Below are 26,901 nucleotides of genomic sequence, written 5' to 3'. Positions count from 1 at the left end.
GAGCTGAGAGGAAAGAATAAAAATTGTGAAATTTAATTAATAAAATCATCCAACAAAGACTGTCTCATCTTGTACTCTCACAGCTGCTGTAGTCCTACACCAAGGACTCTGCTTGGCAGGAGGATGACTGCAGGATTCCCATGTTTTCACAGCAGGGTCTTCCACTGCCATAAACCAGCAGAAGGCTTCTTTAGGGAGTCCTTAAAGGCTTTTTCAGTGGACCTGGAAAAGAATGCACATGTCCCAGCTCCTTCCAGAGCTTCACACACAGCAACAATAACTCAGGTGAGAGGATACACTGTCAGTAAACGTTGAACTCTGTAGTGTCCTGCTCCCCCTCAGCTGCTGCCAGATCAAGTATTTTAAAGCAAAAACCCATCAGCTCTTTCAGTTCCACCAGGTTTTGGTCAGGAACACTGCTCATTCCTGATGGAAAAACCTTGAACCTGCACTGAAAGAAAAGAAATTTCACACCGTACATGTTTCAGTTATCTTGTTACTGTCCATTCAGGAAATCAGGGATAAAAGGTCAGCTCAGGTGCAAAGAGAAAACAGGAGAGTGCAGCAGAGGCCAGAGGGGCAATGAAAATACAGCAGTAGCAGAAGAAACACATCAAGATTCAGTTATAAACTTTATTTCAAAATATAACAGTTCAAAGAAAATTCATTGCAATTGTTTTAGCTTTTCAAAGATCCCAAAATAAATTATATAAAATACTTGCACAGTTCTAAATATTAAAAAGATCATAAAAATTAATGGTGCTCTCATATGCCAAGATTAATCCTTTTCCATTTTGACTACATTAGAAGTTGCCTGTGCAGGGATTATTTTTAGAGTTATGCAGGAAACAATACAGTTTTCAGGTCTTGATGCCTCAGTAAAGATTTACAGGCAAAGGCACTTAAGGGCAAAAAGAGATCAAGAGAGATAACATCCCATTAAAGTCAGATCTCTGCACTCACATACAATCTCTAACTAACACTGCTGCAAACTGCAGATGGATTTAAGGCAGAAACATTATTCTATATTGACAGAATGGAAAATGTGCTTTTAGATTACACTGGATACAGGGGAGTTTAATTTTCATTCAAGGCCTTGACACCCCCACAAGGCTTCCAGGGCTTTCTACAGAGGTGTTTTGCAGAAACAGTGTGTTTGTACTGGGCCTATCTTGGCACATTTGAGCCTCACTCATTTTTACTGTCCTCAGCTCCCTACTGAGGAAAAATGCCATTTATTCAAAAAATAACTTTTTCTTCCTTCTTTGTGCCACAATTCCTCCCAGTTTATGGGTGCTGGCATTCAGATAGATAACCACAGAACCAAACCTAGTGTCAATCACTACTCCCTCCAACACATTGCATCCCAGGGTACAACAGAACAACACCTAAGGCTGACACTGTGCAGGATTCCCTTCCTCCTGGACCACAAGCTCCTGATGTGGAGTGAACACATAATCACCTTCCAAAGGAAGGTATGGGTTTGAAGGCCATCTCAATGTTAGTACCAGATCTTTTATAGCTGGGAGACAGCACCCTCAAATTTAGACAGCACCCTCAAATTTAGAAAGTTTTAGACACATTTTGATTCAGCCCAGAGAACACTTGTTCCTTTTCACCCTGCTTTCTGCCTGTGTCTGGGTCATTCCAAGCTCCATCCCCCATTAACCCCAGAACTTGTCTATGGGCAGTGCTGCTGATGGCCACGTGCTCAGCTCAAACACAAACCCTTCTGCTCTCTATCAACTTCCTAATACTGTCATACTGCTCATTACAGCACAGTAAAGTAAAACAATGTTTTCTTTATTGCATTTGCTGCCCCAGAACCCCCCTATAGGATGACAGCCAGGCAGGTATTTGGTATCAGCCTTGGTCCTGGCACATCACACACTCTCCCTTTAATGTGTCAGGCCTCATCTCTGGTTACTCTCTGGAGAGATCCATGACAGAGTCACAGTTACAGACCTGAAATATTATACACAACAACTCAGTACAGCACTGCTTCCATTTAGCAAAATGACCCTTCTTCTTAATGTGACTTCCAGAAAAAGAAACATATCCCAGCTTCTAGCAGGATTCTATCCCTTTTCTTTTCTGTATATTTTTTTATCCTTCCTGCAGATGACAGTCATGTGACCAAAGCACCAGCAGGAAAAATTTACCCAGTGGGAGTGCAAATGACATTCTTCAGACTGCTTTGGGTATGGAGAGCTCCCAAAACTGCCTTTGGAAATAGCACAGGCAGCATTTCCACCGAGGGGATTAAATGAAATCAGCTGCATTGTGCTGCAGCCATCCAGTTTCCTCTTTGGCTCTAAGTACTGGCACAAACTATGATAAGCCTCAGATAGTCTTCATTGAAATCACAGAACTGAGACAGCCCTGACTTATTGGTATTCTGAGAAACAGTGGTGACTGATTTTTAATTTAGAAAAGCTGATAAAAATCTTATATTTAAGAGTGTGCTTTCTGTTTACAGGAGACTTTATTACTCTTTGATGACAAAGAAACCATTAGTGTTTCCAGCAAACCTTCACCACGTGCTTGTAAAATTAATTTCCCCTTCCAATAAGTATCATGATTTATCTAGCTCACCTTAAAAAAAACCCACACACATTTCAATGTCTTTGAAGGATGTTGGTGCAACAGTAGGAACGATCCAGTCCAAAAGTACAGTCTGCAGAGATCTGGAAAGACCCTCTCTGATGAAATCCTCAACAGCCCATCAGGCTGTTTTCTTTGGTCTTTCCATGGATAATTACACTGTGAGTGCTTTTTCTGGATGCAGTACTGATTTCTGTTATAATCCAAGCTACCACTTCTGCTCCCAAACCAAACGGCCCCAATTAGATATGAGCAATGGAGTCAGGTGAGCATTCCAGACAGTTCTATCTCCTATGTCAAATATTTTTACACATTAAGAGCTGACCCCACCCATAATTTGTGACTTTTTAAACAGAAAAAACACTCACAAGGATATCCCTTCACAGCACACTGCTGCTAATACACACCTGCCCTGACAAATCCCAAAAGTTGATTATGTCATCAGACATTTCAACACAAAGCAGTACCACACATGTCATCATACATACACAGGAAAAGGTCAATAAATAAGAAAACCCAGCTGATACAGTGGGCCTTGAATACTTGAATAGTCATATGGCAAAGAAATGGCTTTCTAAAAGCCTTTAACAGGTTTGCACAGATTGTAAATGTTCAATATAAAAATAAAAAGAAAGATATTAAAATATGATACAGTAAAAATTTTAAATAGTAAAGCACAGATAACAAATACCAGTTGTACCCCTTTCATACACGGGCTAAAAACTGGAGTTATATCATGTACCACTTTCTGATTGAACAAATTATTTTATTGACCTGAAACAAAACTTTGTTTGGCATTAAGTATCTTAAGGCTTTATTGCTTTCAGTTAAATGTGGCAACTGAATTTATAATCCTCATTAAAAACAATGAAGTGTTTTGGTTGAGTTTATAAATCCAAACTCTCTGTGTCCCAGGAGGGTAAGGTTAACAGTCAGTCAGTGGCTTTTAGCCATAAAGAGAAAACATGTCAAAGAATTACTCATTTGTGGCTGAAATCATGTGAACTGTCATTACAAAGGGGCTGATATTCCCCCTTTTTCCATCTTTGATATGCTTGATCTTGGCACAAATAGTTTTGTTGGTGAACCAAACAATTCCAGACCACCAGAGCTGTTAGCAAACCTTAGAGGTGGGTGTGGCTTTTCTTCACCTGCAGGAAGGGAGGGACAACGACATCATCGGAGTCATCGGAGTGAGCCTCGTCCAGGGCCACACACGGGGGAGAGCAGGACCTGCCTGAAAGGATCCCAGCAAACAAGCTCATCAACACACAGCACCGACCAAAACAAACCCTGGGGGCAAATGTGCCATTCTCTGAGCCAGCAAGTTCCCAAGTTTACCTGGAGTCATCCAGTTATGGATGGCTGTGATCTTTTTGTGCTCCTCTTTAACGAGCCACAGTGCACAGCAAGGGTTGAGCTGACACACTGACCATGCACGAGCTCTCTTATTGCACTGAAATCTTTGCAAGGGGTTACACACACCAAGTAAAGCCATTTGATACTGAAGCCATTGCAGGTCAAAACCAAATATTCATTAAATGGCAAGAAAAGGAAAAATTGACCCAAGCTTAAACTACATAGAGAGATCACAATGAGAACTTGACTCAAAAATAGACAGAACAAAGGGAAATAGATGGAAAAAAAAGTCACTGTCTTTAACCCTTACACATGTAGAACACCCAAAATATTGTTCACATGCTGTTCTACTGTAATGACAATAAAAACAGTGACCACACCATTGGGTTTTCCCCTTTTTAAAAAATTTTGTTCCTTTGCTCTTTTCCTGGATGTGTTTCTATGCATCTCAACCATTCCAATGTTTAAAGAAGTGTTCAGGTTGTGAACAGATATTCCTGATGATTCCAGTAAACACTGGAGAATCAGAGGCATGAAATGAATATGAACAAAGTCCCTGATACAGGAAGAGCAGAACCAGCAGCTTATAACCCCTGTGCAAGAGATGTAGGAGCTAAATGATGACTGCTATTAATACCTTCCAGCACAATATCCTCCCCTCAGCTATTAATACTTTCTAGCACAATATTCTTCCCTCAGCTCCACTTCTTTTTCAGTTTCAAACATAAATTCTCTGAAAAGACTCTCCCAGAGAAGAAAACAAATCAAGACAACCTGTGGTAGAAGGAGGAAACTGGCAAGAAGCCACAGTCTGAGGTTTTGACCTGAACTGGAGGGCACACAGAGAATATTACCCAGGGACAAGAGACCTGCCACAGGGCTTGTAGTGAAATAAGAGATTCCTGACACGGGAAAAAAAATATCTTGGTATGGAAGAGCAGGCAAACACAGAAAGTGGAACATGGAATAAAGAAAAGGGACCACAACTGGCCCAGGAAAAGGAAAAGAGTGACAGAGCCTGTGAATGGCAAGAGGGATGAAGGGAGGCCATTATATTACATTGACCTCAGCCTAAAAAACAAGGAAACACAAGATTTTCTAGGTAAGTGAAAATCTTCTCTGCATCAGACAACAAATAATGTCAGAGTTTTTCAGGGAGATTTATGAGATAGTAGCACTGGTGATATGGAGGAGCAAAGGGAACTGCCAAAACCAGGCATGACAACCAGAAGAAGCAACACCAAGAATAAACATATTATACATGAAATAGCTTAAGTTTCTCCAAATCACCCTTTATTATATCCTGCTCCTGACATATGAGATTTTCTTGTCCTCATTTTCAGTTTGATTTCAACTTTATCTTGTTGCTTGTGAAGGCTAAGAACTGATATGAGTTAAGGGTTGTATGTAAATTCATTAGGATTCCAAAAAAGCCTGAAATGAAGTTAACAGTTGCAGCCAGAGTGGCCAGCAGTATGCAAAGAGAAACACTGCCCTTAATCAAGATTGCTGTGCATGTACAGAACATATTCTTCCTTTCTGTCACTCCCCTGACAGAACAAAACAAAACACAACACCAAGTTTCACAGGCTGAATCGTTAATTTCTCTTTCATTTCATGGGAAACAGCAAGAATGGCTTTATAAAACCTCCAGGTCCTGAAGACAAGCAAAGCAGCACTGAATAATACTTTAAAAAAAATTTTCTCTATTCCTAGAAAATACAGAGATATCTAACCTGATGCAAACAATGAATTATAAGTCTGCAATGCTACACCAGGATTATACACATTCATTCTAGCACATGTAGAAAGTGTTTTAAAACACATTTTCATCCTCCCCATTGTTCTTCAAATAATGCCAAAGGGGTAGTGAATTGAAATGATTTACTGCAATACAGATATTGACTGAAAGCTTAAGATCATTTTAAGACCTAGAGGTCATGAAATGCAAGTCTGGACTTGGGACAAATGAAGAAACAACTTGCTCTTTCTTTAGCTGCATGATTTAAAGCTGTAAGAATTTGATTGCTTTTAAATCACTCAGCTGCTCAACAAGCTCCTTGTCTCACATCCTTCCCAGGCTGCAGGATGACCACTGAAATCCCAATTTACCACCAAACCCCAGTTTTGCCAGTGGATTTTTCTATCAGTCATGAGCTCAGAATGGCAGGGGTGGACTTTTAGTTAACTTTAACTTAAGCTATATAAATCCACATGGCAAAAAACCAAACAGATCCTTGAAGGGTTGCATTTACACCAGCATGCTTTCCTTCCTTTAGGAGGCTTTTCCTAATTCATTTTTTGGGAGATTTTGGTTAAACACTTCCATGCACCAGGACCTAACACTTCAGAGAGCTCAGTGCCAGGCAGACTTTTGGGCAGCTGTGCAGTTACAGAAGCACATCCCCAGTGTGCCTCCCCACAAACCACCTGGATACATTCTGTCCTCATCCTAGAGCTTGAAAACATCTCCCACATTGATAAAATCAGCAGCAAACAAAACCTGCTCTGCTCCCAATCACTCCTTTTTGATATTCACAGGAAAGGACTGCAAGAAAGAGTTTCAGAGTATGGTTTCCTTTGTCTCTCTTCCAGTATAAATTACCCCAGAACTTCTTCACTCATCAGCTTGTCATCATAATCTGCAATAAAACTTAGTTTAGGAGACTTCATAGCTAGACAATGACTGTGCCCTGCTGGTATTCACTCATATGACTGTGCTCACTGGGCTTGCTCATCTTACACTCCTCTGTGGGTCCTAGAAGGACTAAACACTTAAGGGATTCTTTCTCTTTGAGCAGAATTTCACAACTGATTTACCCTGGCTTTAGAGTGAGCATGCCAATAATGAACACTGCAGTAGAGCTCAGGCAAATCAAGGTGCTGCAGCACTATTTTTTTTCCTGGATACTATCACCAGACATAATTAAAGTCACTCAAAACTCAAACATCTTCAGAAGCAAGTAGTACTTCCTTCACAAAGCAGAATGTGCCTCTGAATATGGAACACAGTAAACTTTCTTAAACACATTTTCTTCCGCTGAAGTGTTACCTCTGTTTTCACAAGCCCTGCAAATCTGGCTTATTCCCCACCTCCTATCTGAGAGAAACAGGCTCACTGCTTGCAGAATTCTCTGTCTCTGAGCAAGCCTGTAGGGACTGAGAGCTTTTCATTGACAAAAAAACTGAGCCAGTGTTTCTCAGGTCACACTCAAAGTTGCTCCTTTTCTCCCCAGCTGGTCCATAAAAGCCTCAAATGTCCCACTCTGGACAGAACCAGCCCTTTTCAATTTAACTCCCTTGAAGCTGCATGTCTAAGGCTGTCTGATCTGCAGCATTGCTTTGTCTTTCTTACTCAGTACTCCTAACATCCTCCTAAAAGCTCTTTGGCTTAAACTCCATCTTCTTCTCGCAAACAGCAAGAAGGAATCCAAGAAGAAAACCAAAAGGCACAAGAGCCATAAAAGAGACAGATTTTCTCAGTTTGTATTACAGTAGTACATGCTGGCAAGGTTATCCAGGACTTCATTTTCCCCCTTACTGCAGCAACTGAAGAGTGCTGAAAACACCATGACCAAATGCACATGGCTGCCTAGGATGGCTCTTTTTAGCAGATGTCTGTCTGTCTTCTGCAGAAACTAAGTCAGGGTGGTGGAAATGCGCTCAGCTTGTCTATGGCTGAGGGCCCAAAATGTGATGGGAAGTACCATACTGCAGCTACAGGGCTGAAAAGGAAGCAGAGAGGCAATGCAGGGGAACACCATGTTCCCTCAATAATTACCATTTACATCAGAGACCTTCCAAGCCACAGCTGGGACAAACAGACAAAGCTCTGTGCAGAAGGTGGTGCTGACACTGTCAGAGGTTTTTGTTTTTTATGCAGGGAACTGCACGTGCCAGTAGAAGCAACATGCCACCAAATGAAGCCACCCCCAGGGAGCACAAGGCTGCACATGTGTGTGCACATGCAGATGTTCTCTATAAAACTGTGCAGGCACCCACTCAAAACACCCAGACTTTTGAACACAGGGGAGGGAGATTACCAGGAAGAGGAGATGTGGGGACTGAAGATTCCTCGAGTGCTGCTGAGTCTGGTCTCTCCTCTGAGCTGGGAGCTGCAGGATCTGCTTTCTCACTGGGGGCACTGGGCACTGAGGGCCTGCAAAGAGACACACTCAGAGCATGAGGCACAGAACAGTGTTTGCAGTCTCTCTGCACAGCCTGTGCTGAAAAGTTTCTTGTGTTGTTGCTCTATCACCTGCAGAAGTGAACCCAGACACTGAATAGAGGTGACAGCCATGTAACTCTCCTTGTAACCATGGCAGCTGACATTAAAAACTTTCAGAGCAGTAAACCCTGGAGAGAAAGAAGTATTTTTCAAGGCAGAGTCACCATAAACCTAAGTAGTAATCAAATCCCTGCACCCTGCCTGAGCTAAGTGACTTGATAGCATTCCATCTTCTCCCTCCTCTTCCTCCACATAACCCTTCACCTGCACATGCCAGGGCTTCAGATTCACACATTAAGCAAATGGATCAGCAATCTGTGTGATAACAACAGTAACCTTTCTGTTCTACAGAGGAATTATTTCACTTTACTTTCACTCACTGCTATGGAAGAGAACATGCAGCAGGGCATGGGAACACTCCTGCTGCCACAAAGCTCCCTTTAGTTGCACATCTTTTGAATCTTCTCAGGAATTAGCTCTCCCTTTTCTTTTCTTATAACAGTGGCCTTGTTCTCCCTCTCTGCCAAGGAACTCACACTAAAAATCTATTAAAAAATACTCCTTTCCTGTAATGAAAATGATTTTGCTATTGCATGTTGCAGAAATATCTACTCCTGGCTTACCTCTCCTGAAGGGATTCTGTATGTGCCAAGTGAGCCCTGAAAATGGACTGGATGAATGTCACAATCTCATCTCTCTCCTTGCAATCAGAAGAAAAGCTCGAGGAGTCTGACATGGAAGACAGGCAGGAGTTCTGCAAAGCAATCAGATTAAAGAAAACTGACCTTTTACAGATTGCACAGAAGCTCTACAGAACCTTTCACAATCTTCTTGATAGTGAAACTGGCAGTAGAACAAACATCCCCATCTTTTGGTCTGCAGTTTTTAAGGTTCTGTAAGACTAAATCAGCAGGAAATGCAAATCTGATCATCATGTAAGCTTTGAAGCATCAGCATTCAATTAATGAAAGAGCAGACACCTGCAAGGAAAGTTCATTTATTTTCCAGGAAGGAAACCTTTTGAAGATTAAGGAGGTAAGACAACCTTCATAATGGATTTATTTTCTGCTTGTATCAAGCCAAGTATTCAGTCTCCTACACTGGGCCAGTTTACCAGAATCAAAGAGCATGGAAAGTACAATCAGATGGACAACCTGGATGGAGAATTACAAATTAACTATAGCCTGCTAAAGGTCCAAAGGATATTTGTATAACCTGGAAAATGATTTACAGAAACTGAATGTTTAATTGGTAAGGAATTTTTTTCATATTCAAAACTGAATAATCTGGAGCAAACTGGACATGAGAGAGGACACCAAGTCTTGGGCTAAGCATGCCTCACCAGAACTCCTTTACTTTTCAATCCAATACAAGATGTTTTCCAGATTCTTATTGCTGAACTTTGGTGAAAAAAAGTTTATCTATGACTCCATTGATTGAGTAGTGAACCCTTGAGAGCAGGTAAAGCTTTCAACAGACTCCAAATTGAAGAGTTAAAGGGGGTTCTACCTGATGGAAGAACCAGGAAAAAAAAAGAGTTACAGTGTTACAGGCAACAAGGCTGAGAAGTTACAGCTTTACTTCTTAAGAAAAAGTGTGAACTACAGAAAGCAAGAAGGGAAGCCAGGGATTGAGCTCAGTGTCTTTCTAGAATCACAGTGGTGCTGCCAACCAGCCCATTAAAACAATCACCAGGTGATTCAACAAATTAAGCCTGGAAGTGAAGTCCTTTACAGGGCAAGATAAACACAGAGTGATGCTGGGATCCCCATGTGTCCCCTCAATTACCTCGGTGTGAGACTCTGCATCAGGCACCCCAGCATCCCCAGCAGCCAGCAGCACTTTCTGCCGAGATAAATGTCCCCTGAAGGCTGCCTGGAGCAGAACAACGGCCTGCCATGGAGAGAAGTGCCCATTAGCTCCTCTGAGAGATAACCCCACACACTGCACCCCCAGGGGCAGCTCTGGGCTTTAAATTCCACCTGGGAGGTGCTCAGGACTGATCCTATCAAATGCAGAGAAGTTGGAGCTGCCAGCACAGCCTGAATTTCACCACCACAGCACCGTGCTCCCATTCCATGTCAGATTCTGGGTACACAGAGGGCTCTGAGATGCTCTGCTGCAATCAGAAACCAAACCAAGGCTGGCAGACCTCGTGGTGATTGCACTGAAGGCAAGGCCTTCCACTCCCCTCAGAGATTTTATTGGGTTATAATCAACAAAAAGCCTTTAGAACAGCATGTTTTGTCACATGGTTAGAATGAATTCTAATTTATGAAAGTGGGATTTTTAATGTTCTGGAAGACACAAAGGTAAGATGCTACACTGTGCTATTTGAAAAAAAACAGTTTAATTCAAACCCTTCTACAAAACATTCATCAAGAAGTGACTTTGCGTGACAAACTTTTCATTATCTTCACAATTCTCACAGATATTTTTCCTTAGCAAAAGCTTCAAATCCTATTTCAAATCTTTCTGAAGATTCATCATAATGAAAATTAAATCAGGATTAGAGTTATCACATTTAGAAAAACTTTATTGTCTGTTGGTATCAGATTTGGTTCAGAATTTTCAGAAGCTTTCACCTTGCAGAAGGTGCCAACTATGGAAAATTAGAGACCAAAAATTTGAGACCACTGACAAAATACATGAAACAAAATCAGGATGTCAGAAGATTATAGCCAGGCTGAAGAACAAATATTGTCTTGGCTGCTTCCCCTTTGATACAAATCAAATCTGTTGTACTGGTTTTTGGGTGTCATAAACACACTCACCTCATGCAGACCAACTTCTTCTTTCTGAAATGAAAAATGCCCATGTTAATGCCATAAATATATACAGGTTTTAGCTAATAAAGATTTGCCAAATTTTCTCAATAATTAAGAGACACAGAAAACACTTGCCCAAACCTCTGCCAAACTCAAACAACATAATGTTTCAAGATGTGTGGAGAGATGCTAAAACAAGATAAGATTCAGAGGGGGCATAGCTGTTCCCTGATAGAAGAATCTCACCTTGGATTTGTACATCTTCCAGTATCTCTGGATAATTCTGGCTGCTTGTTCTTTCCTGTGACTTTCTTTGCCTGTCACTGTGCAGACTGGAGGAGCCTGCAAAGGAGAATCTCTAAGTTAGCACAGTAAAGCCAAAGCTGTGAGGGAAAAGATTACAAATGACTCAGGAAAATCAGCACCAGAGCTCATCCTGCCTGCAGGGCACAGGGAAGTTCAAGAGGAAACTCTTAATTCTGAACCCTGCTTGTGTTCAAACTCATCCTGGAGATGACTCTGAGAATGAAACACATCCCTGCCCCCTCTCAGCCCTCAGCAGGGCATGGCAATGGAGAAGTTTCCATTTGCACACACTCCTATTTTTCTGTGCATTGCTAACTCACTGATTTGTTGCTCAGAAATTATTTGTGTGTTAGCAACAGACTGAGAACAAAAATCAGGTTATCTGACTCTGCAGTTCTTCTCCAGGAAAGACAAGTATTAATTAACCAGGGAGGTCTCTTGTGCCTCATCCTGGCAACTGTGGCCCCATAATCATCTCTTTAAGCTTACTGAGAGTTGGCCATTGCATGACACCAAGCTTGTTTAAGTTGGCATAAATCTACTCTTCTATCTTAATGAAATTAATTAGAGGAAAAAGGAAGAAACCAAGAATAAAACAAGATCTTGTTCCAATAATTTCTCCTGAGGTGTGGTTGCATATTCCACCTCTCACCACTTGATCCTTCTGATCCCAAATTATCCCACCCTACTTGTCATATCTCACATGCCAAACAAAAGTTAACTGCAAGTTGAAGAGGCTAATTTAATTTGTTGGTGTAAAATTTTAACTAGAGGAACAAGAGATTTTATAGACTCTGAAAAAACCTCTTGATTCTGTGAAAAGAATTTATTTATAACCTAAAACCGCCGAGCTCCAGGCTTAAGTTTAGCAAATGGATCATGTCATATTAAAAATGACAACCTACTATTAAAATGAGAAATTGGTAGGAACTTAGTGATAATTACAAATAATGGGAACATTTCAATAAATGGATGGTTACTGGCCAAGAATATATATAGTCTGCAGAGGGAAAAAGGAGCTGTTTGTTGGCTGTTTTTAAAGACTCCAGTTGTTTGGTATTCAAAACATCCTCTAGCATCCATGAGCCTGTAACACACAGAAAAGAATCTACAGAATGGCACAGTATATCAGAAACCAGAACCCTCTGAAGCCACTGGACATTTTTATTAGTATTTTTTACTATGTGTATTTCAGGGTCTATTTATTTTTAAGTGCAAATCAAAAACCCTAGCAATAATTTCCAAGTAATATTTAGTGAAATGAGATTAACATGGCCACAGTGCCTCTGAAAGCAGCTCTGTCAGTGCTCATCCATCTCTGCTGGCCAATTACCTCACTGGGAAGAGAGACAGAAGATTGCAGAGATATCAACCTCAGACATATTTTACAAAACCCCAAACTGATTCAAGAGCCACACAAAATCACCTTCTCTCTACAAAATCAGACTGAAATTAGGAAATGGCCTCAGATGCTGTAAGAAGATAAAAGTAACCATAATATTTTTATTTTTTTAAGTTCTGGGAAAAACCCCAAACACTAAAAGTTTAAGATTTTGCAATATTACACTGAGCAAGAAAAAAACAACAATGCAGAGGATCACTAACAGAATAGCTTCAAAAAACTCCCCAAACTGCAGTGTTAATTATTGAAATAACTTATTTCCAACGAATACTGACAGTTAACCATCATTATCTCCAAGACAAGATTTAATGCATCTCTGAAAAAACACAAGTAGCAGCTCTTTAGACTACCAGCTCCATTTGAAATCTATACCAGATACAAAGAAAAAAGAAAAACATAACCAAAAATGTGGCTGTACCTTAGTAAGCTTTTCCACTGTATCTTCTCCAATTTGTCTTTTCTCCTCCTCCAGTTTTAACTCCAGTTTTCCTACTTTCTGTGTCAGGTTCTGGATTTCCTCACTATAGTTGGAAAAGCAAAGACATTTATAACTTATAGAAATTTTCTATTGACCCTGCTTTGAAAATACTGAACCTATTTCATAACACTTTGGGTTTAAGGCCAAGGAGGGAAACTGCTCAGGATGATACCTGTTCTCATAGTAACAGACACATAACATCAATTCTCAATCTGTGATAGCACAGCCTTATGTTAAAATGAAGGTTACTGTGGTAGCCTTGATACTATTAACAATGTATTTAGATCTGCTACAGTTTTGTATTTGTCAGGCAAGGTCCTTTCTCACAAAACAATATTGAAATCACTTTTTTGTGCCTCCCTTGCACAGGGTTCTCACTCACAGCATACAAGGAGTAACTGGAATGACAATGGTCTAGAAACACAAGGTAAAGTCAAGGTAAAGACAGTACAACATTTTCATGCAGAAAAAATGTCTGAGCCCAACATAGAAGTTTTTTCCATCTATCTTATGAATTTTTATTATAATTTAAATCTTATTTTTACTATACTACTTAGACTTCCACTTCCTCTAAGAGCACTCTATAGAAGTCTTCCCCCAGTAACTTACTCCATCCCTCCAAACACTTCTGCTTAAAAGAATCCCCAGCTTCTTGCAGCTCAGATGAACTCCTACAGAATTTGAGCCACTTCAAAAGAGAATTACACTTTAGGAGATTTATTTTGGGTTCCAAAAGGATCTATTAATACAAAATGCTTTACCTTGAAGTCTGCTCTTCTGTACTCTTTTCTTCCATCTTACTCTGCCACTTCTGCAGCTCCAGCTCCACTTCAGCCTTAGCCTGCAGTAGCTGCTTGATATCTAATCTACAGAGGTACAAGGAAATCTCAGAGATACCTGACACATTCATACTTCCACCAAGTAGTTATTTTTTTTCTTTAAACTTTTAAATCAATTGGGTTTCCTCAAATTTGTAAAGTAACTGAATGTTTAACTTTTCCTTTTAAACAAAACTAAGTGCAAGCACCCATTGCTGAAGAGCAAAGGCCTCCCCATGTGCTCTCACTGTGCATCTTTGTTCAGAGGTGACACAGGAGTGTCCCCAACACACCTCCCTGTGGCCATGTCCCTGCTCACAGTGCTCAGAGTAACCTGCTCCAAGGCCCTGACACACCAAACAGCCCAGGCAATACAAACTGCAAATCATCACTTATGGGGAGAACAGAAGCCACAGAGCATCCCAGGGCAGAAGGCAGGTTTAAATGGAGAAAGTGGGAGACCAGGACAAAACATGTTGAAAAAAAACAAAAAACCCACAAATTTTTACAGCACAATACAAACAAGAAGTGCAGCATAAACATATAACCCTTACAAGGGTTTTCAGTGTGGCTGCCAGAAAAATAAGCCTTGAAAAATGTGCTAGAAACAATCAGAAATTCATTCTCATTTTCCATCCTCTGGCTTTTCTTCTTCAATGTAATATTATGAAGCAAGTAGAACTAGAACCAATTCTTTAAATAAAAACAGAAGGTATTCTGAAAATCAATATTCTAGTTGAAAATGTGAATTCCTTATTACATCATTTCATAACAGGAACAGAAATGATGAAACACTTCACACCTACAGAAGACCACCCCAGACAAGTCACACTTACTCTTTACTGAGCAGGAGATTCTGCAGTGCCTGCCTGTCATCCTGCAGTTTCTTCACCTGCCTCTGGAGGCGACAGCATTCCTCACCTAAATGTTGGGATGCTGGAGGGTCCAGGTCCACAGAATGAGAGGATGACTCAGGAAGCACTGGTGATGCCTCACTGTCACCTAAGGACACCCTGCTGCTCTCCATGGCACACACTTTCTAAAGCAGGGTAAATTCACATGGAAAACACACACACAAAAAAAGAAAATTAAATTTAGCGTGAAATTACTTTATTTAGGCCATGAGAAAAGATCAAATGGAGGTTAATTCTAAAATGTGCATCTACATCTAACAAGTGTGAGAGAAGAAAACAGGGAAGGAGGGCTCATGCTACAGGCAGCAAGCAGGTTATGTGTGTGAGGCAGAATGCACAAGGCTGAGACACTGAAGGACAAGGCAGTAGTTCTGCATTTTCTGCTCCCAGACAGGTAAAAAAGCCACTTAACTATGATCACTTACTTTTTCTAGATCCAAAATCTTCTTCACCAGCCTCTGTCTGCCCCACTCGCTATAATCTAAACACAATAACAAAACTTTAAACATGTAACCACATCCATGGGGCAACATTGTTCTTGCTTTTTGAAACTTCTGGCCATATCAAAAGATGTCTGAATGCCAAGTTTAAATATCTACCAATGAAAAAACGAGAATGGGCTTCAAATATTTGACTTCTAAACCAATTAGCTCAGAAATCAATATAAGCCACTCATGTTCACCAGTTTTCATCTATTAAAAAGGTTTCCTCTATCAATTCCAGTTTAAATTCTCAGGGACAATAACAGAGGAGACACAGATCTGACTGGAGAAATCAGAGACTCCTCAAGGAAGGTTCTCATTCCAATTTTGCCGCTCCTGAATGTTCACCTTGCAATAACTCCCTTATTTCTCCCTTTGTAGGGTCCTGCTGTCCCACCTCTTTCAGCTGCACCCAAACCCCTTCCCTCATCCCTCAGAGATTTTCCAGCACACACTTTTTGTTTTGCTGAGAGGAGGGGAAGTGCTCAGCACGTGATCCAGGTCCTCCTTCAGCCTGCGGTTCTCAGCCTGCATTTCCCTGATGTTCCTGGAGAGCCTCAGCACTGCAGCATTCAGGGCCTTCAGCCGTTTCTGGGTGTCTCTGCCCTCTGCACTTGGAAAAGGGATCAAAACCAGAAAGTTAACTTAAAAGCAGAGAACAGAGCAGCTGCATTAAAAAGAGTGGAGCAGCTTCACTATTCCGGTCAGATGGCTGAGCTGACAGCCTCAGTTCCCCCATAAAAACATTTCTCAATGTTTTCTTTACTTGAAGAGTTACCTATTCTTCTTTGAAAAAGCACGCAAAGATCATCCTGCTCAACACTTCCACAATTGTTTTAATTTGCATCAAAAATTTTGAAACATTGAAAATTCATTTCTTACTTTTACTTCCTCCCCCACTCTGTTCCTTTATGCACAAACAAAGGCAATTCTATGAATGTTATTTATCTTATTTTCTGTTTGTTTTGTTAACCAACCTTACAATGTTTTACTAGCACTCTGTGAACCTCTGATTTAAAAAATGCTTCAGTAAACTGTGAGACTCCTCCAAAAAACTGTCCAGCACAGAGGGCCAACCTGCAGGCTCTGAATGGCTTTTGTTCACTAACAAACATTGAGAGAGGGAAGGATAGACACAGATGGAATAACTCTCAAACAAATCCAACACCCAAGTGTATTTTCAGATAACTGGAAATGGTGCTCTACTGTAAAAGAAATTATCCTTGTGTCTATAAACCCCAGAGAGATCTGAAACAGATTTGCAGAACACAGCTAATATGGAAATGAAAAGCATCAGAAATGGGAAAGTGTGTTAAAACAACTTTAAATATACTACAGGGATTTTAATTTTTTTTTCTAATAAAAGGGGGAAGAAATCTGAGTTTCTAGATGTGCAAAGTTGTAATGTTTATTCACAAAACATACTTTTAGTGAGATGAAATAGATTTGCTTTATGGCTATGAGAAAATTCCCAAAAACTTTCTCCTGGAAATAAAGGCCTGAAGTAACTGATGGACTTGGTTTTGCACAGATGCCACTGTCAGTGACAACTATAGTACATTTTGTGAAGGAATCTTACATCCCATCCACTGGAATAATTACAAGGCAAAAGGGGAGACAGCCTAGAGTTCGCATATCAAAAAAGGTTGAATTTTTAGCTGATCTCCTTTTCAGAAATTAAATGGAAATAAATAAATACCAAAATAAGGCTGTCCATGGATGACTATTCACACAGCTGTCTCAGACAGGAGAGAAAACAAAGAGTAAAAACCAAAACACATCACACCATCAAAATGGGGTAGTGACAGGAATGATAGAAACCATAACCAGACCACTCAGTGACATTATTTTAGGCTCATCTAAACCTAAATAAAGAAAACATATTTCAGTCCATTTTGAGAGCTGAGAAAGTCAGTTTCTAGCTACAACTGGATACTACAGCTTCACATACAAATAATCAGACTTCAGCATTAACACTGAAAAAGAGAAGCCAAATGCCATTCACATCAGCCAGAACTAATGGAGACAAGCATCATGAAAGAAATACTCTCAAACAACTCTTTCAACATGCCAGAGTCCTGACCTTCAACGTGATTTATTATTTCAGTGCTCAGCCTCTCCAGCAGAGACTGGCAGTCATGTAATGGAGAGAGACTGCCCTGACCACCACTTTTTGAAGCTATGAATAAATGAGGACAAGGAAGAGACCTGTGACTCATTTTCACCTGTAAATAAATGAGGTGTGATGGCTTAGAGCCTTGAGAGGCTGGTCACTGCAGGCCTGAGCCAAAAGAATATTTTTTTTAAAAAAGTGACAAAACAAACTGCAGTTTTCAATCTACAAGTGACAGTGAATTATGGAACACAAGCAGTACAAATAATGAACCAAAAGAATTCTCACATGTTTCTATCAATCTAAATAATTACACTCAGTGTTAAGACGGTTGTCTGTACCTCGCACTAAGAGGTCAAGTATATTTTGAAGTGGTGTGGTAGCAAATTTTACTGTCCTACAAGACATTCTTACTCTTTTTTCAGCTCAAATAACACTCACTTGCAGTGATGCTTTTAATTTGTTCTCTTAGTGGACTTTTGTCTTCTGCCTTTGTGCTTTGACTTTCATTGCCTCTATAAACTGTTCACCCTCATGCCCACACTTGCACACTAGTATAAAGCTCTCTGACACATTTTACTAATCTGTGTCTCTGTACCAAAGGAAAATAATGCTTACTCCAAGAACATTTTCTTTGCAGCACACACTCTAGAGCAAGATGCAGAACTGACTCAAGTGTGAAATGCCAAACATCCAGGGAGTTTGTTTCAATTACCAGCAATGCCAGAATGGGTGTGATTATGAGGGAAGATGTAACAGAGATAAATTTTCAGTGCTACCCTGTACTTTTTAAATAGCTCTGGTATTTTTCCAGATCCATAAAATGATCTATCTACAAGCAAAGAAATGTGACTAAGACATATTTCAAGGCTGTGAAGCCAACTAAAGCAGCACCAAAAAAGCAAATCCAGCAATCTAAATGACAAAAAATGTTCCCATGTAGTAGTTTTCCATCAGTTAAAGTAGGACTCCAGTGATGTGTCAAACACACAAACATTTTTATCAGAAGAATTAAACATACTTTTTCCTCATAGTCTCAGACTTGGCCAGGAGGAGCTGCAGGCGATGAACCTGGGAAAAACAGATTCCATTAAGGAGCATCAGCAATGTCAGCTTCCACAGCAACACATCTGTTCATTAGGTGAAAATCAGAACAAGACTCTCTGGGTAGTGGCAGAGCTAATGATGCCATCACTGAAGATCAGGCTACTGCTAAATTTGCTTCCATCTCAACATTAAACTTATGGATGTACACTGGATTCTTTATTTGCCCTTTTTCATTAACACACTCAACTTATTGAATAAAGCATTTTTCCAGTACATACAGCTGGAGCTGTGAGAATAACTATGAAAACCTGCTACCAATGACAGGTGCTGTTAAGGTACAAGATACAAGAATCTTAAACATTCCATTTGCACTTTGACTCAACAACTGCCCAGCTTTCTGTCCTGCATGCACCCTGAAGGACCTGCCACACATACCTCTTCATAGTAGGTTTCCATGGCTAACCTCACTTCTTCCAAACTACTGGTCTTCATGTCTGCCTGGGACTCACTGAAAATAGAATAATACAAAAAAAAGAAGCCAGTCAGATCAGCAAAGACACTGCAAGCTGGTGGTTCATAATTTTTTTGGTTTATAATTGCCAGTATGTTCTTGGGAGTTTATTAAAATGTCTTAAGGAATAGAACGCAAATGAAAAATAACATGGATTTCCAATTTTCTCTATTAGCTCATCCAATACAAGCCTCTACCCCCTGCCCCCTCAAAGTCATACCTAATAGTGTTTTCTTTCTCCTTGCACTGCTCTTCAAGCTTGACAATCTTCTGCTTTAATCCAGTAACCACCTACAGAAAGAACAAAGAGCTCGTGAGTCCTTGAATAATCTGTCTCTTCACAGGTCTATTCCTGTCTGCCCTGTCTTTATACATTGTACCCAGTCAGATATACTTATTTCTATATATTTCAGTCCTTAGTAAATCATACACATCTGCTACCCTGTGAAAAAGAGAACGCTGATGAAATCAGATGCATGATTTCATAATGAGTTTAAAAATATGGATATACAGCCATAAAATAAAAACAACATTGCCCACTACCTTGCCAACATCAAATACTGCCTAAACACACTCAAGACAATGACAAAGAAAGCTCCCCAAAATCATGTTAATTCTAGATCTTTGTTACTGACTCCTTACCTGCTAACAGAGATACAGGTTATGTGATTCCCTAACTGATTATTCTTTCTGACCTAATTTTATTTTTTAGTAGTGTTTTACCTTAGCTAGAGGAAAAAGGACAAATGAAAGCAGGAAGTGATGAAGACACTCTTACCCATCCATTATCAGTCTTCTTTTCTGACCAAGGTCGTGCCAGCTCAGAGCCCTGCAAGAGCAAAAGCAAGTGACCAACTCTGCTACTTTATTCTACTGCTGGCTCTTTCCCCAGAATTTTCCAACCTGCTCAACTCCACAGTCCAGCTGAGATTATGAGTTCCACATGCCCACAGCTTTCTATTAGCACATTTCTCCCAAGATGTAGGTCTGCACAGAGTGACAGCCACAAGAAATTCAGTATGATTCAAGTCTGACTACAACCACAAATGCTTCTTGTCAGGGCCTGACAAGACTGTTCCTCTGCCTCCTGGTCAGGTCTCAGGACTGCAAGAGGTTAACTCCCTTCTGCTCTCAGGCAAAATATTCAGAAAGTGGGCTGGCTCCTAATGAGACAGCATGTGGAGAGCTTGGTTAAAGAAAGAGAGCCTCTTAAAGAAAGAGGCTATGAAGGTATACAGCTGATGGGAAAGTAAAAGGTAGCTGTAAAGCAGTAGTTTCTAGGCTTGATTTTGTAAATAACTAGGTTCTTAGATACTTTTTCTATAAACAGCAGGATTCTCAGACAATCTTCTCATAACAAGCAAAACATTCTGTCTTCGAGCTCTCTGGGAACAAATAGTTGCTTTAGGAATAGATATGAAAGTTTTGAGAACTTTTCATATTACAGTGAGAACACTAATTTTAGTTTCAATAAACAACCACGAGTATTGTAAACAAAAGGAGGGGTTAGAGTTTTCTCTGTAACCTATCGTGAGCTCAGATTTTACAATATGCATGAAGTTAATTAACACCATTATAAAAGATGACTGATTTGATCAATAAATCAGAGTCGATGCTGATCAACAACAAGATGAGTCGTCTCCCTTCGCTTTCAACAACAGCACTTTTATTTTACCTTTAGAAATTAAAGGTATTTGTGCTAAATTAACTAATCTGTAGTAAATTGCATCATTTTCCTTGGAACTGCTGATCTGAGATGCACAGACCAGAAATCCCTTTACATCACCTCCCATATTCCAGCTCATCACTGCTAGGAGGCAGCACACTACAAACTCCCACTCTTTTGCCCCACTTTTATCCCCACAAGAAATCCCCACCCTGGAAGGATCCAGCAGTTGCTCAATCTGTTTGTCCTTTCTATTGTTCTCCTCTTCCAGGCGACGGAGCTTGGTCTTCATTCTGTCTCCCTCATTCTTCTGAGCTTGTATTGTCTAAAAGAGGGGAGAAGAATCATTTCAGCAATAGGAAAATGCAGTTTTCACATGGAATCACATTTTGATGTCAAAACCAATCCAATTATGATGGTAAAGATGACATGGAAGAAGAGGAAAAAGCAGCCAAAACACAAAACCATCACATTGGACCAGGGCAGACACCAGGACAGCTTAGGGAGGAGACAGAGGGAAAATAAAAGGAAAAGGTCTTACAGAAAGGCAACCTTACACAAACAATCAACCACAGCCAAGTATTTGTCCATAGGTAACCCCAGAGTTCAACAAGCCCAGTCCTCATCCTTCATACAGTTCACCAACCTCTACAGAAAACCCACTCTAACCCTATCACCACAGTGAATTTGTCTTAGACAGACACAAGATTTAGTTTAACCCTACATTACAAACACAAAAAAATGTGGTGGATATCCCAAGTTGTAGAAACAAAAGTGTTCTGGATCATTACGGCCAGGAGAGGTACAGGATGGAGCAATCATGAGTTTTTCTGTAGTATCAGAGAAACTGTACCTTTTTCAGTTCTAAAATTTCATCATACATGTCTTCCTTCTCTTTGTAGTCAGGAGTTCCAGGAATGTAGCCTACAGACAGGGGTATGTAAAATAAGCAGATCCAAAAGAGGTATTTTTAACCAACCAGAAACCTTGCAGATAAAGAGAAATATCTAGAACAGCACCAAAGTGGAAACTAGGTTTTTCTCCTTTCCTCGAAGAAGAAAAATCAACAAGGAAATTAATTTTAGAAACAGAGGTGAAATGGAAGTGTTACTGTATGAAACTTCTGCCAGATTTGCAGCCAATTTTTTCCTAATTACTTCTCTGCTGCTATATTAAAATATCCATCTCAAGAAAGATACAAACTTCACAGATGACTGCAGTCTTCTCATCCCAATAAATCCATTATTACAAAAGGTTTCTAAAAGATGTCTAGAATGCATTTTTCTATTTATGCTTAACATGCACAAATATATCATCCTGTAAAGTTGCCAGAAACTGTGTATCACCAATAAATGTATAGGTGTCATTTTAAATGAAAGTGGGATTTTAAAGTTTACAGTTCTCCTTTAAGAAAAGCAGAATAAAACTTTGAAAGTTTGCTCTTCTCATAAAACTCATTTGATTTTAATGTCACAACCACATGATAAAACACTTTCTAGAGAAGAAGTAAAAGGAGTCAATCACACAGAATTTCAGGCAAGCAGATGGTTTCTATCAATGGTTCCTAAACTATGTTTTGAAGTCACAATAAATTGTCTACAGCTGTCCCATTGAACCATATTATATTTGCAACGTTTTCAGCTGCAAATGCATGGCAATTTGCAAAAGTTTTGAAAGCTAATAGTGATTCATTGCTCAAAAAAACTGGAAAACCCTGCCTTAACCAATTTAGGAATCTCAAAAAGTATCTCATGGATCATATTTTCACACATGGATTTGAGTAAACTAAAATGGCTCTTGCTTTTCTTGAGCAATGTGTGTTTTTAGAGGGAGAAAAAAATTCACTTTTATCTACCACACCATTATAGGGCTTACCATTACTGGAAGAACGAGCATGTTTTGGCTTTTTCATTCCTAGAGCTTCCTTCAAATACTCTGGAGTGCTACTGGAAGCATTTGCTCGCACATGCCCCGTGTCAGCATCTGATTTCAGAGCATGGCTCATTCCTGCCAAGAGAAATGGAACAAAAATGCAAAAATCAGGGATAATTGTGAATTAAATTTGTGGAATTATTCTGAACAAATGCAACATGGAAAGCTCCAGATGCTGTTCATTATTCCCTCTGTAAATGCCAATACTCAAGATCAGATAATTCCAAGCACCCAAATAAATAACAGTGAAATTAACTCCTATGTAACCTTTAATCAAAAACATGTCTATTTTTTAATAGTTTATATGTTAAGCTGTCCACAACAATGAATTTTATCCATAAATGCAAACAACATTTCTATACTAATACCTTGTTTCAGAATTCCCAGCCACATCTGCCTTGGGTTTGCAACAGTTGCATTCTCAAAACAAGCACTGCCTGTTCCCTGCAGAGATCTCCAAGCTGCAGCTTTTCTAGGATACAGTTGTGTGCTGGAGCTGTAGGGAGACTCTGCAGAAAAAGAAAATATCTCAGTGCTGCCTTCAAAAGCTCAAGGTTACTAAAATTCTTGTTGTCTTGTTCTTCAAAGTTTCCAGAGTCAATCCTATTGCTTGTAAAAATAGAATTTAACAGCATATTCCATAATGGCTTATACAGAGCAATGGAACAGTCATATAAAAAAAGCCACAAACCCAAAAAAATCCACTATAAATAAAAAAAATACAATTCTAAAAAATGAAGAGGCTTAGAAAAAGCAGAGTGACAGTAGTGTGACTCAACACATGTGGAAATATTTATGTGTACAGTTTGGATAGGCATCCTTAAGATACCTGAATATCTAAATGTTGTTATTAACAACACTTTAGGGTAACATTCACAAGAAGCCAATGAAGCAAGGTAAATGAAAAAGTATAGCAAAAAAACATAAACCCCAGAAAAAAAAAAGACAAACCCAATACTAGAACTGCAGTTCTAATAATAATAACAACATTGTACAGTGAAAAACACCAAAACAGCCCATCACAACAAATGAAACAGAGAACCACTAAATCCACACCCAGAGATCTATGACTGGATGGTAGAGAGCTCCAGTAATTCCAGAGTCTATCTGCACAACAAGTATCAGCATTTCTCCAAAAAAGACAAGGAGAAAAACAAATTCAGAATGGTTGCCATCAGAAGGCATGACATGAGAAAAAAGTAAATGATGCCGGAGAATCAAGAATTACAACTAACCCATAAATGTCAATATTTTAGTCTATACAAGCTGGACTTCACAGGTTACAGCACAGATCTCAAATAGGTGCACACAGCAGTGAATAATTCTGAAGAGAATAACAAGATCTTATTTCAGATAAAGCTGCCAGTTCCTGTATCCCACAAACATATCCAGTTTTGCAATTGCAGAATAAGAAGTTTTGGAACACTTACTTGGTGACTTTGGAGGTTTGTGAAAAATCTTCTTCTTTAACTTCTGAAAGAGAAATGGATTTTTTTTTTCTGTATTGCAAATACTCCACTCTTAAGATATCATAATATAATCTCAAATTCAATCTCCCATTTGTAGGAAGATATTTTGTTCTAATAAGACAAAACCTTTTCTATAGAAAAGAAAAATAGTAGCATTAAGCAGATGCAGATTTGGGCACAGCAATGGTGGTCAGAATTAAGGTGGTGCCAAGTGAAGTCTGATTATACAGATTAACTGTCAATTCTTGCTCAGAACATGAGACCTCTCCCATCAATATTAAATATGAGTAGCAGAAAATTCAAAATGATCCAAGTAGAGGCTGATCTGTAGAACCCTTTAGCTAAAGGAGTTATTCAATTCCATTAAAACTCTCTAAAAGGATTACTTAAGCCCACAACTTGATAGAGCAGCAAAATAAAGCCAAACATCATTTGCAGCCCCAGTGCTGAGGATCTGGAAGGCAGAATTACATCTGAAATGAGAGATCTGTGACTCAAGCTCATTGCAGTGCCACTGTTCACTCTCCTCTCTGAGGGGTGCTTGGTGAGCAGGAGGCAGCACAGGATGAGCAGGAGCTCCAGAGGGGTTTTGGGGCATCAATCCAAACTCACCAGGGTTGTTTCTGACTGGCAGGTTACCACAGACAGGCTGTCATCTCCCTGCAACACAGACAGGACATTTGCTACTGAACAACTGCTTGTAATACACATCCAGAAAACTTGTACAGTTAACAAAGCTGGAGAGCAATACAAGTGACCAAAGGCTCTGTTTCTCTGCCATTGCATTGCTAAAATGTCAATTGTTTAAAACAAAAATAAGCCATTTTTCAAAAACACTAAAGTCACTGAAAGATGGTGGGGCTCTTGCTGCAAAAGCCAGCATCATTTGCTCCACACAAATAGTTTTGGGATATTGTAAAAGTCACTTCAGCAATGAACCATCACAGAATTCTTTGGGTTGGAAGGGACCTTAAAGATCACCCAGGTTCAACCCCTGTGCCACCAGCAGGGACACTTTGAGGGCACCTGAGTCACAGAGACCTGGCACTGCAGTGCACAGCACTGCCCCAGCTGAACCTTCATGGCTCTGCACGAATTTCTCCACCATTTAAGCTGCAACTCACCCAGCTCTTCCCTTCCTCCCTCACCTGTGCTACCCCTGCTGTGCTATGGGATTGTTCAGCTCCTGTATTGAAATGGAGAAGTGCTCAGGCCAAGGGAAGAGACCTCAAATGCAAGGAAGATGACAAATTTCCCTCCTTCTCAAATGCAAGCATATCCACAGCTGAAGGAAAATTTCCACTTAGCTTCCAAATTATCTGCATGCTGCCCTCACAGAAAGACCTTTTCCATTTGTTGCTGCCTCTCAGGCACTCAGCACCAACCTTTGGACAGATGCTGATCTGTGCTTGTAGGAGGCAGGGGAGGGGATGAAGTATTTTTGGAAACCCTGGCTGGTAGAAGAGGAGCAAGGATTGACAGCAGAGCAGGTTAAGGAGCCTGCCATGCTGGCTGAGAGCAGTGAGGGATGTGTCCTCACACACCAGCCCATACAGTTTTTCATTTCCTGAGGCAATGCTCCTTGCAGCACACTGATTAATTTTGTTATTTTAAGGTGTCTCATTCTGAAATATCTCTCCCTCACTGCAGCTATCATGTTTGGAATCAGACAATGTGGAGAGTGCCCAGCTTTGATAAATGGTAACAACAAAACTTGGCCAGGATACAAAGATGCAGTAACAGCCCCAGCACTGCTGCTTGGTAACTTTCAGAGCCCCTTTGCTCCTGCAAAACTGCCCCAACCTGCAGCAGGCAGCAAAACAGAGCCTGGGGGCTCCCAGAGGGGCTCAGAACCCCCCGCTGGCTGCTGAGGGGGTGGGAGACAAACACCAGCACAGAATCACAGAATTATCTACGTTGGAAAAGCCCTCCAAGATCATCGAGTCCACCCTATGACCCAACACCACCTCGCCAGCCAGACCATGGCACTGAGTGCCACGTCCAGCGCTCCTTTAAACACCTCCAGGGCCGGCAAACCCATCACCTCCCCGGGCAGCCCATTCCGATATCTCATCACTCTTTCTGTGAAGGAATTCTCCCTAACGTCCAGCCTAAACCTTCCGTAGCACAGCTTGAGACTTTGTCACCTCTGTGCCGTGCTGCGGGGCACTCGGGGACACACAGGCAGAGCCCAGATTCCCGCGGGCTGGGGAAGGCAGAATCCATCCCACTCCCCTCCGAGCCAGCCCGGCGAGCCCGGGGGTGCTCCAGGGTTCTGCCCCGGCCTCGCGGGAGCGTTCCCTGAGCCGAGCCCGGTCCGAAGCAGGCCTAGACAGACCCGGGGCCTTCTCCTCCTCCCCGCCGCTCACTCCTTACCAGCTCCCCCTCCGCGGCCGCCTCGCCGGCGCCCCGGGCCATGCTGGGAGAGCAGAGGGAAGGCCTCACGGGGCGGCGGGGCCGCGGGGCCCCCTTCGGGCCGTGGCTGCCGGCTCGGGGCTGGGGGCAGCCATCGCCCCCCGGCGGCACTTCCGGGTCGCGGTAACCATGGCAACCCTCAGCGGCCCGGGGTGGAGACGCATGCGCAGAGCTGGGGCGCGCCTGCAGGCAGGGCCGGGGGAGGGCTCGGCCCGGCCGCGGAGCGCGGGTGACACCAAGCGGCCCCGCAGGGAGCGAAACCGCGGCGGGCGGCGGAGCGGCCTCTGCGGGGGCTCCGCTCCACTTGCGGGCCAGGAGTTTTTGCCCGAGAGCGCCGGGATAACTCGAGGCAGGGCGCAACTCCATCCCGCGCACCGCCGGTACCGTCC

At 41.1% G+C, this 26,901-nt stretch overlaps 1 protein-coding gene across 1 annotated transcript; it reads right to left on the bottom strand.

Moving 5' to 3' along the window:
• Positions 1-619: 619 nt before the first annotated feature.
• On the bottom strand, positions 620-26,598 carry IQCE (IQ motif containing E). Its single transcript, XM_058035583.1, has 22 exons — positions 26,474-26,598; positions 24,710-24,757; positions 24,059-24,101; positions 22,997-23,137; positions 22,572-22,703; positions 21,550-21,620; positions 20,908-21,021; positions 19,809-19,859; positions 19,251-19,321; positions 18,955-19,027; positions 18,494-18,543; positions 15,815-15,972; positions 15,303-15,358; positions 14,800-15,002; positions 13,907-14,011; positions 13,086-13,188; positions 11,206-11,301; positions 10,966-10,989; positions 9,980-10,084; positions 8,815-8,945; positions 8,007-8,122; positions 620-3,841 (listed from the first exon to the last, which is right to left on the bottom strand). Exons 1-22 carry the CDS (start codon positions 26,513-26,515, stop codon positions 3,729-3,731), a joined length of 2,046 nt encoding a protein of 681 aa, XP_057891566.1. The 5' UTR covers positions 26,516-26,598; the 3' UTR covers positions 620-3,728.
• Positions 26,599-26,901: the final 303 nt, after the last annotated feature.

This window comes from Melospiza georgiana, chromosome 16, assembly GCF_028018845.1.
Source record: "Melospiza georgiana isolate bMelGeo1 chromosome 16, bMelGeo1.pri, whole genome shotgun sequence".
In the NCBI taxonomy this organism is placed as follows: Eukaryota; Metazoa; Chordata; class Aves; order Passeriformes; family Passerellidae; genus Melospiza; species Melospiza georgiana.
The sequence above is the reverse complement of the archived record's forward strand: the minus strand, read 5'-3'. Positions and strand labels throughout refer to the sequence as shown.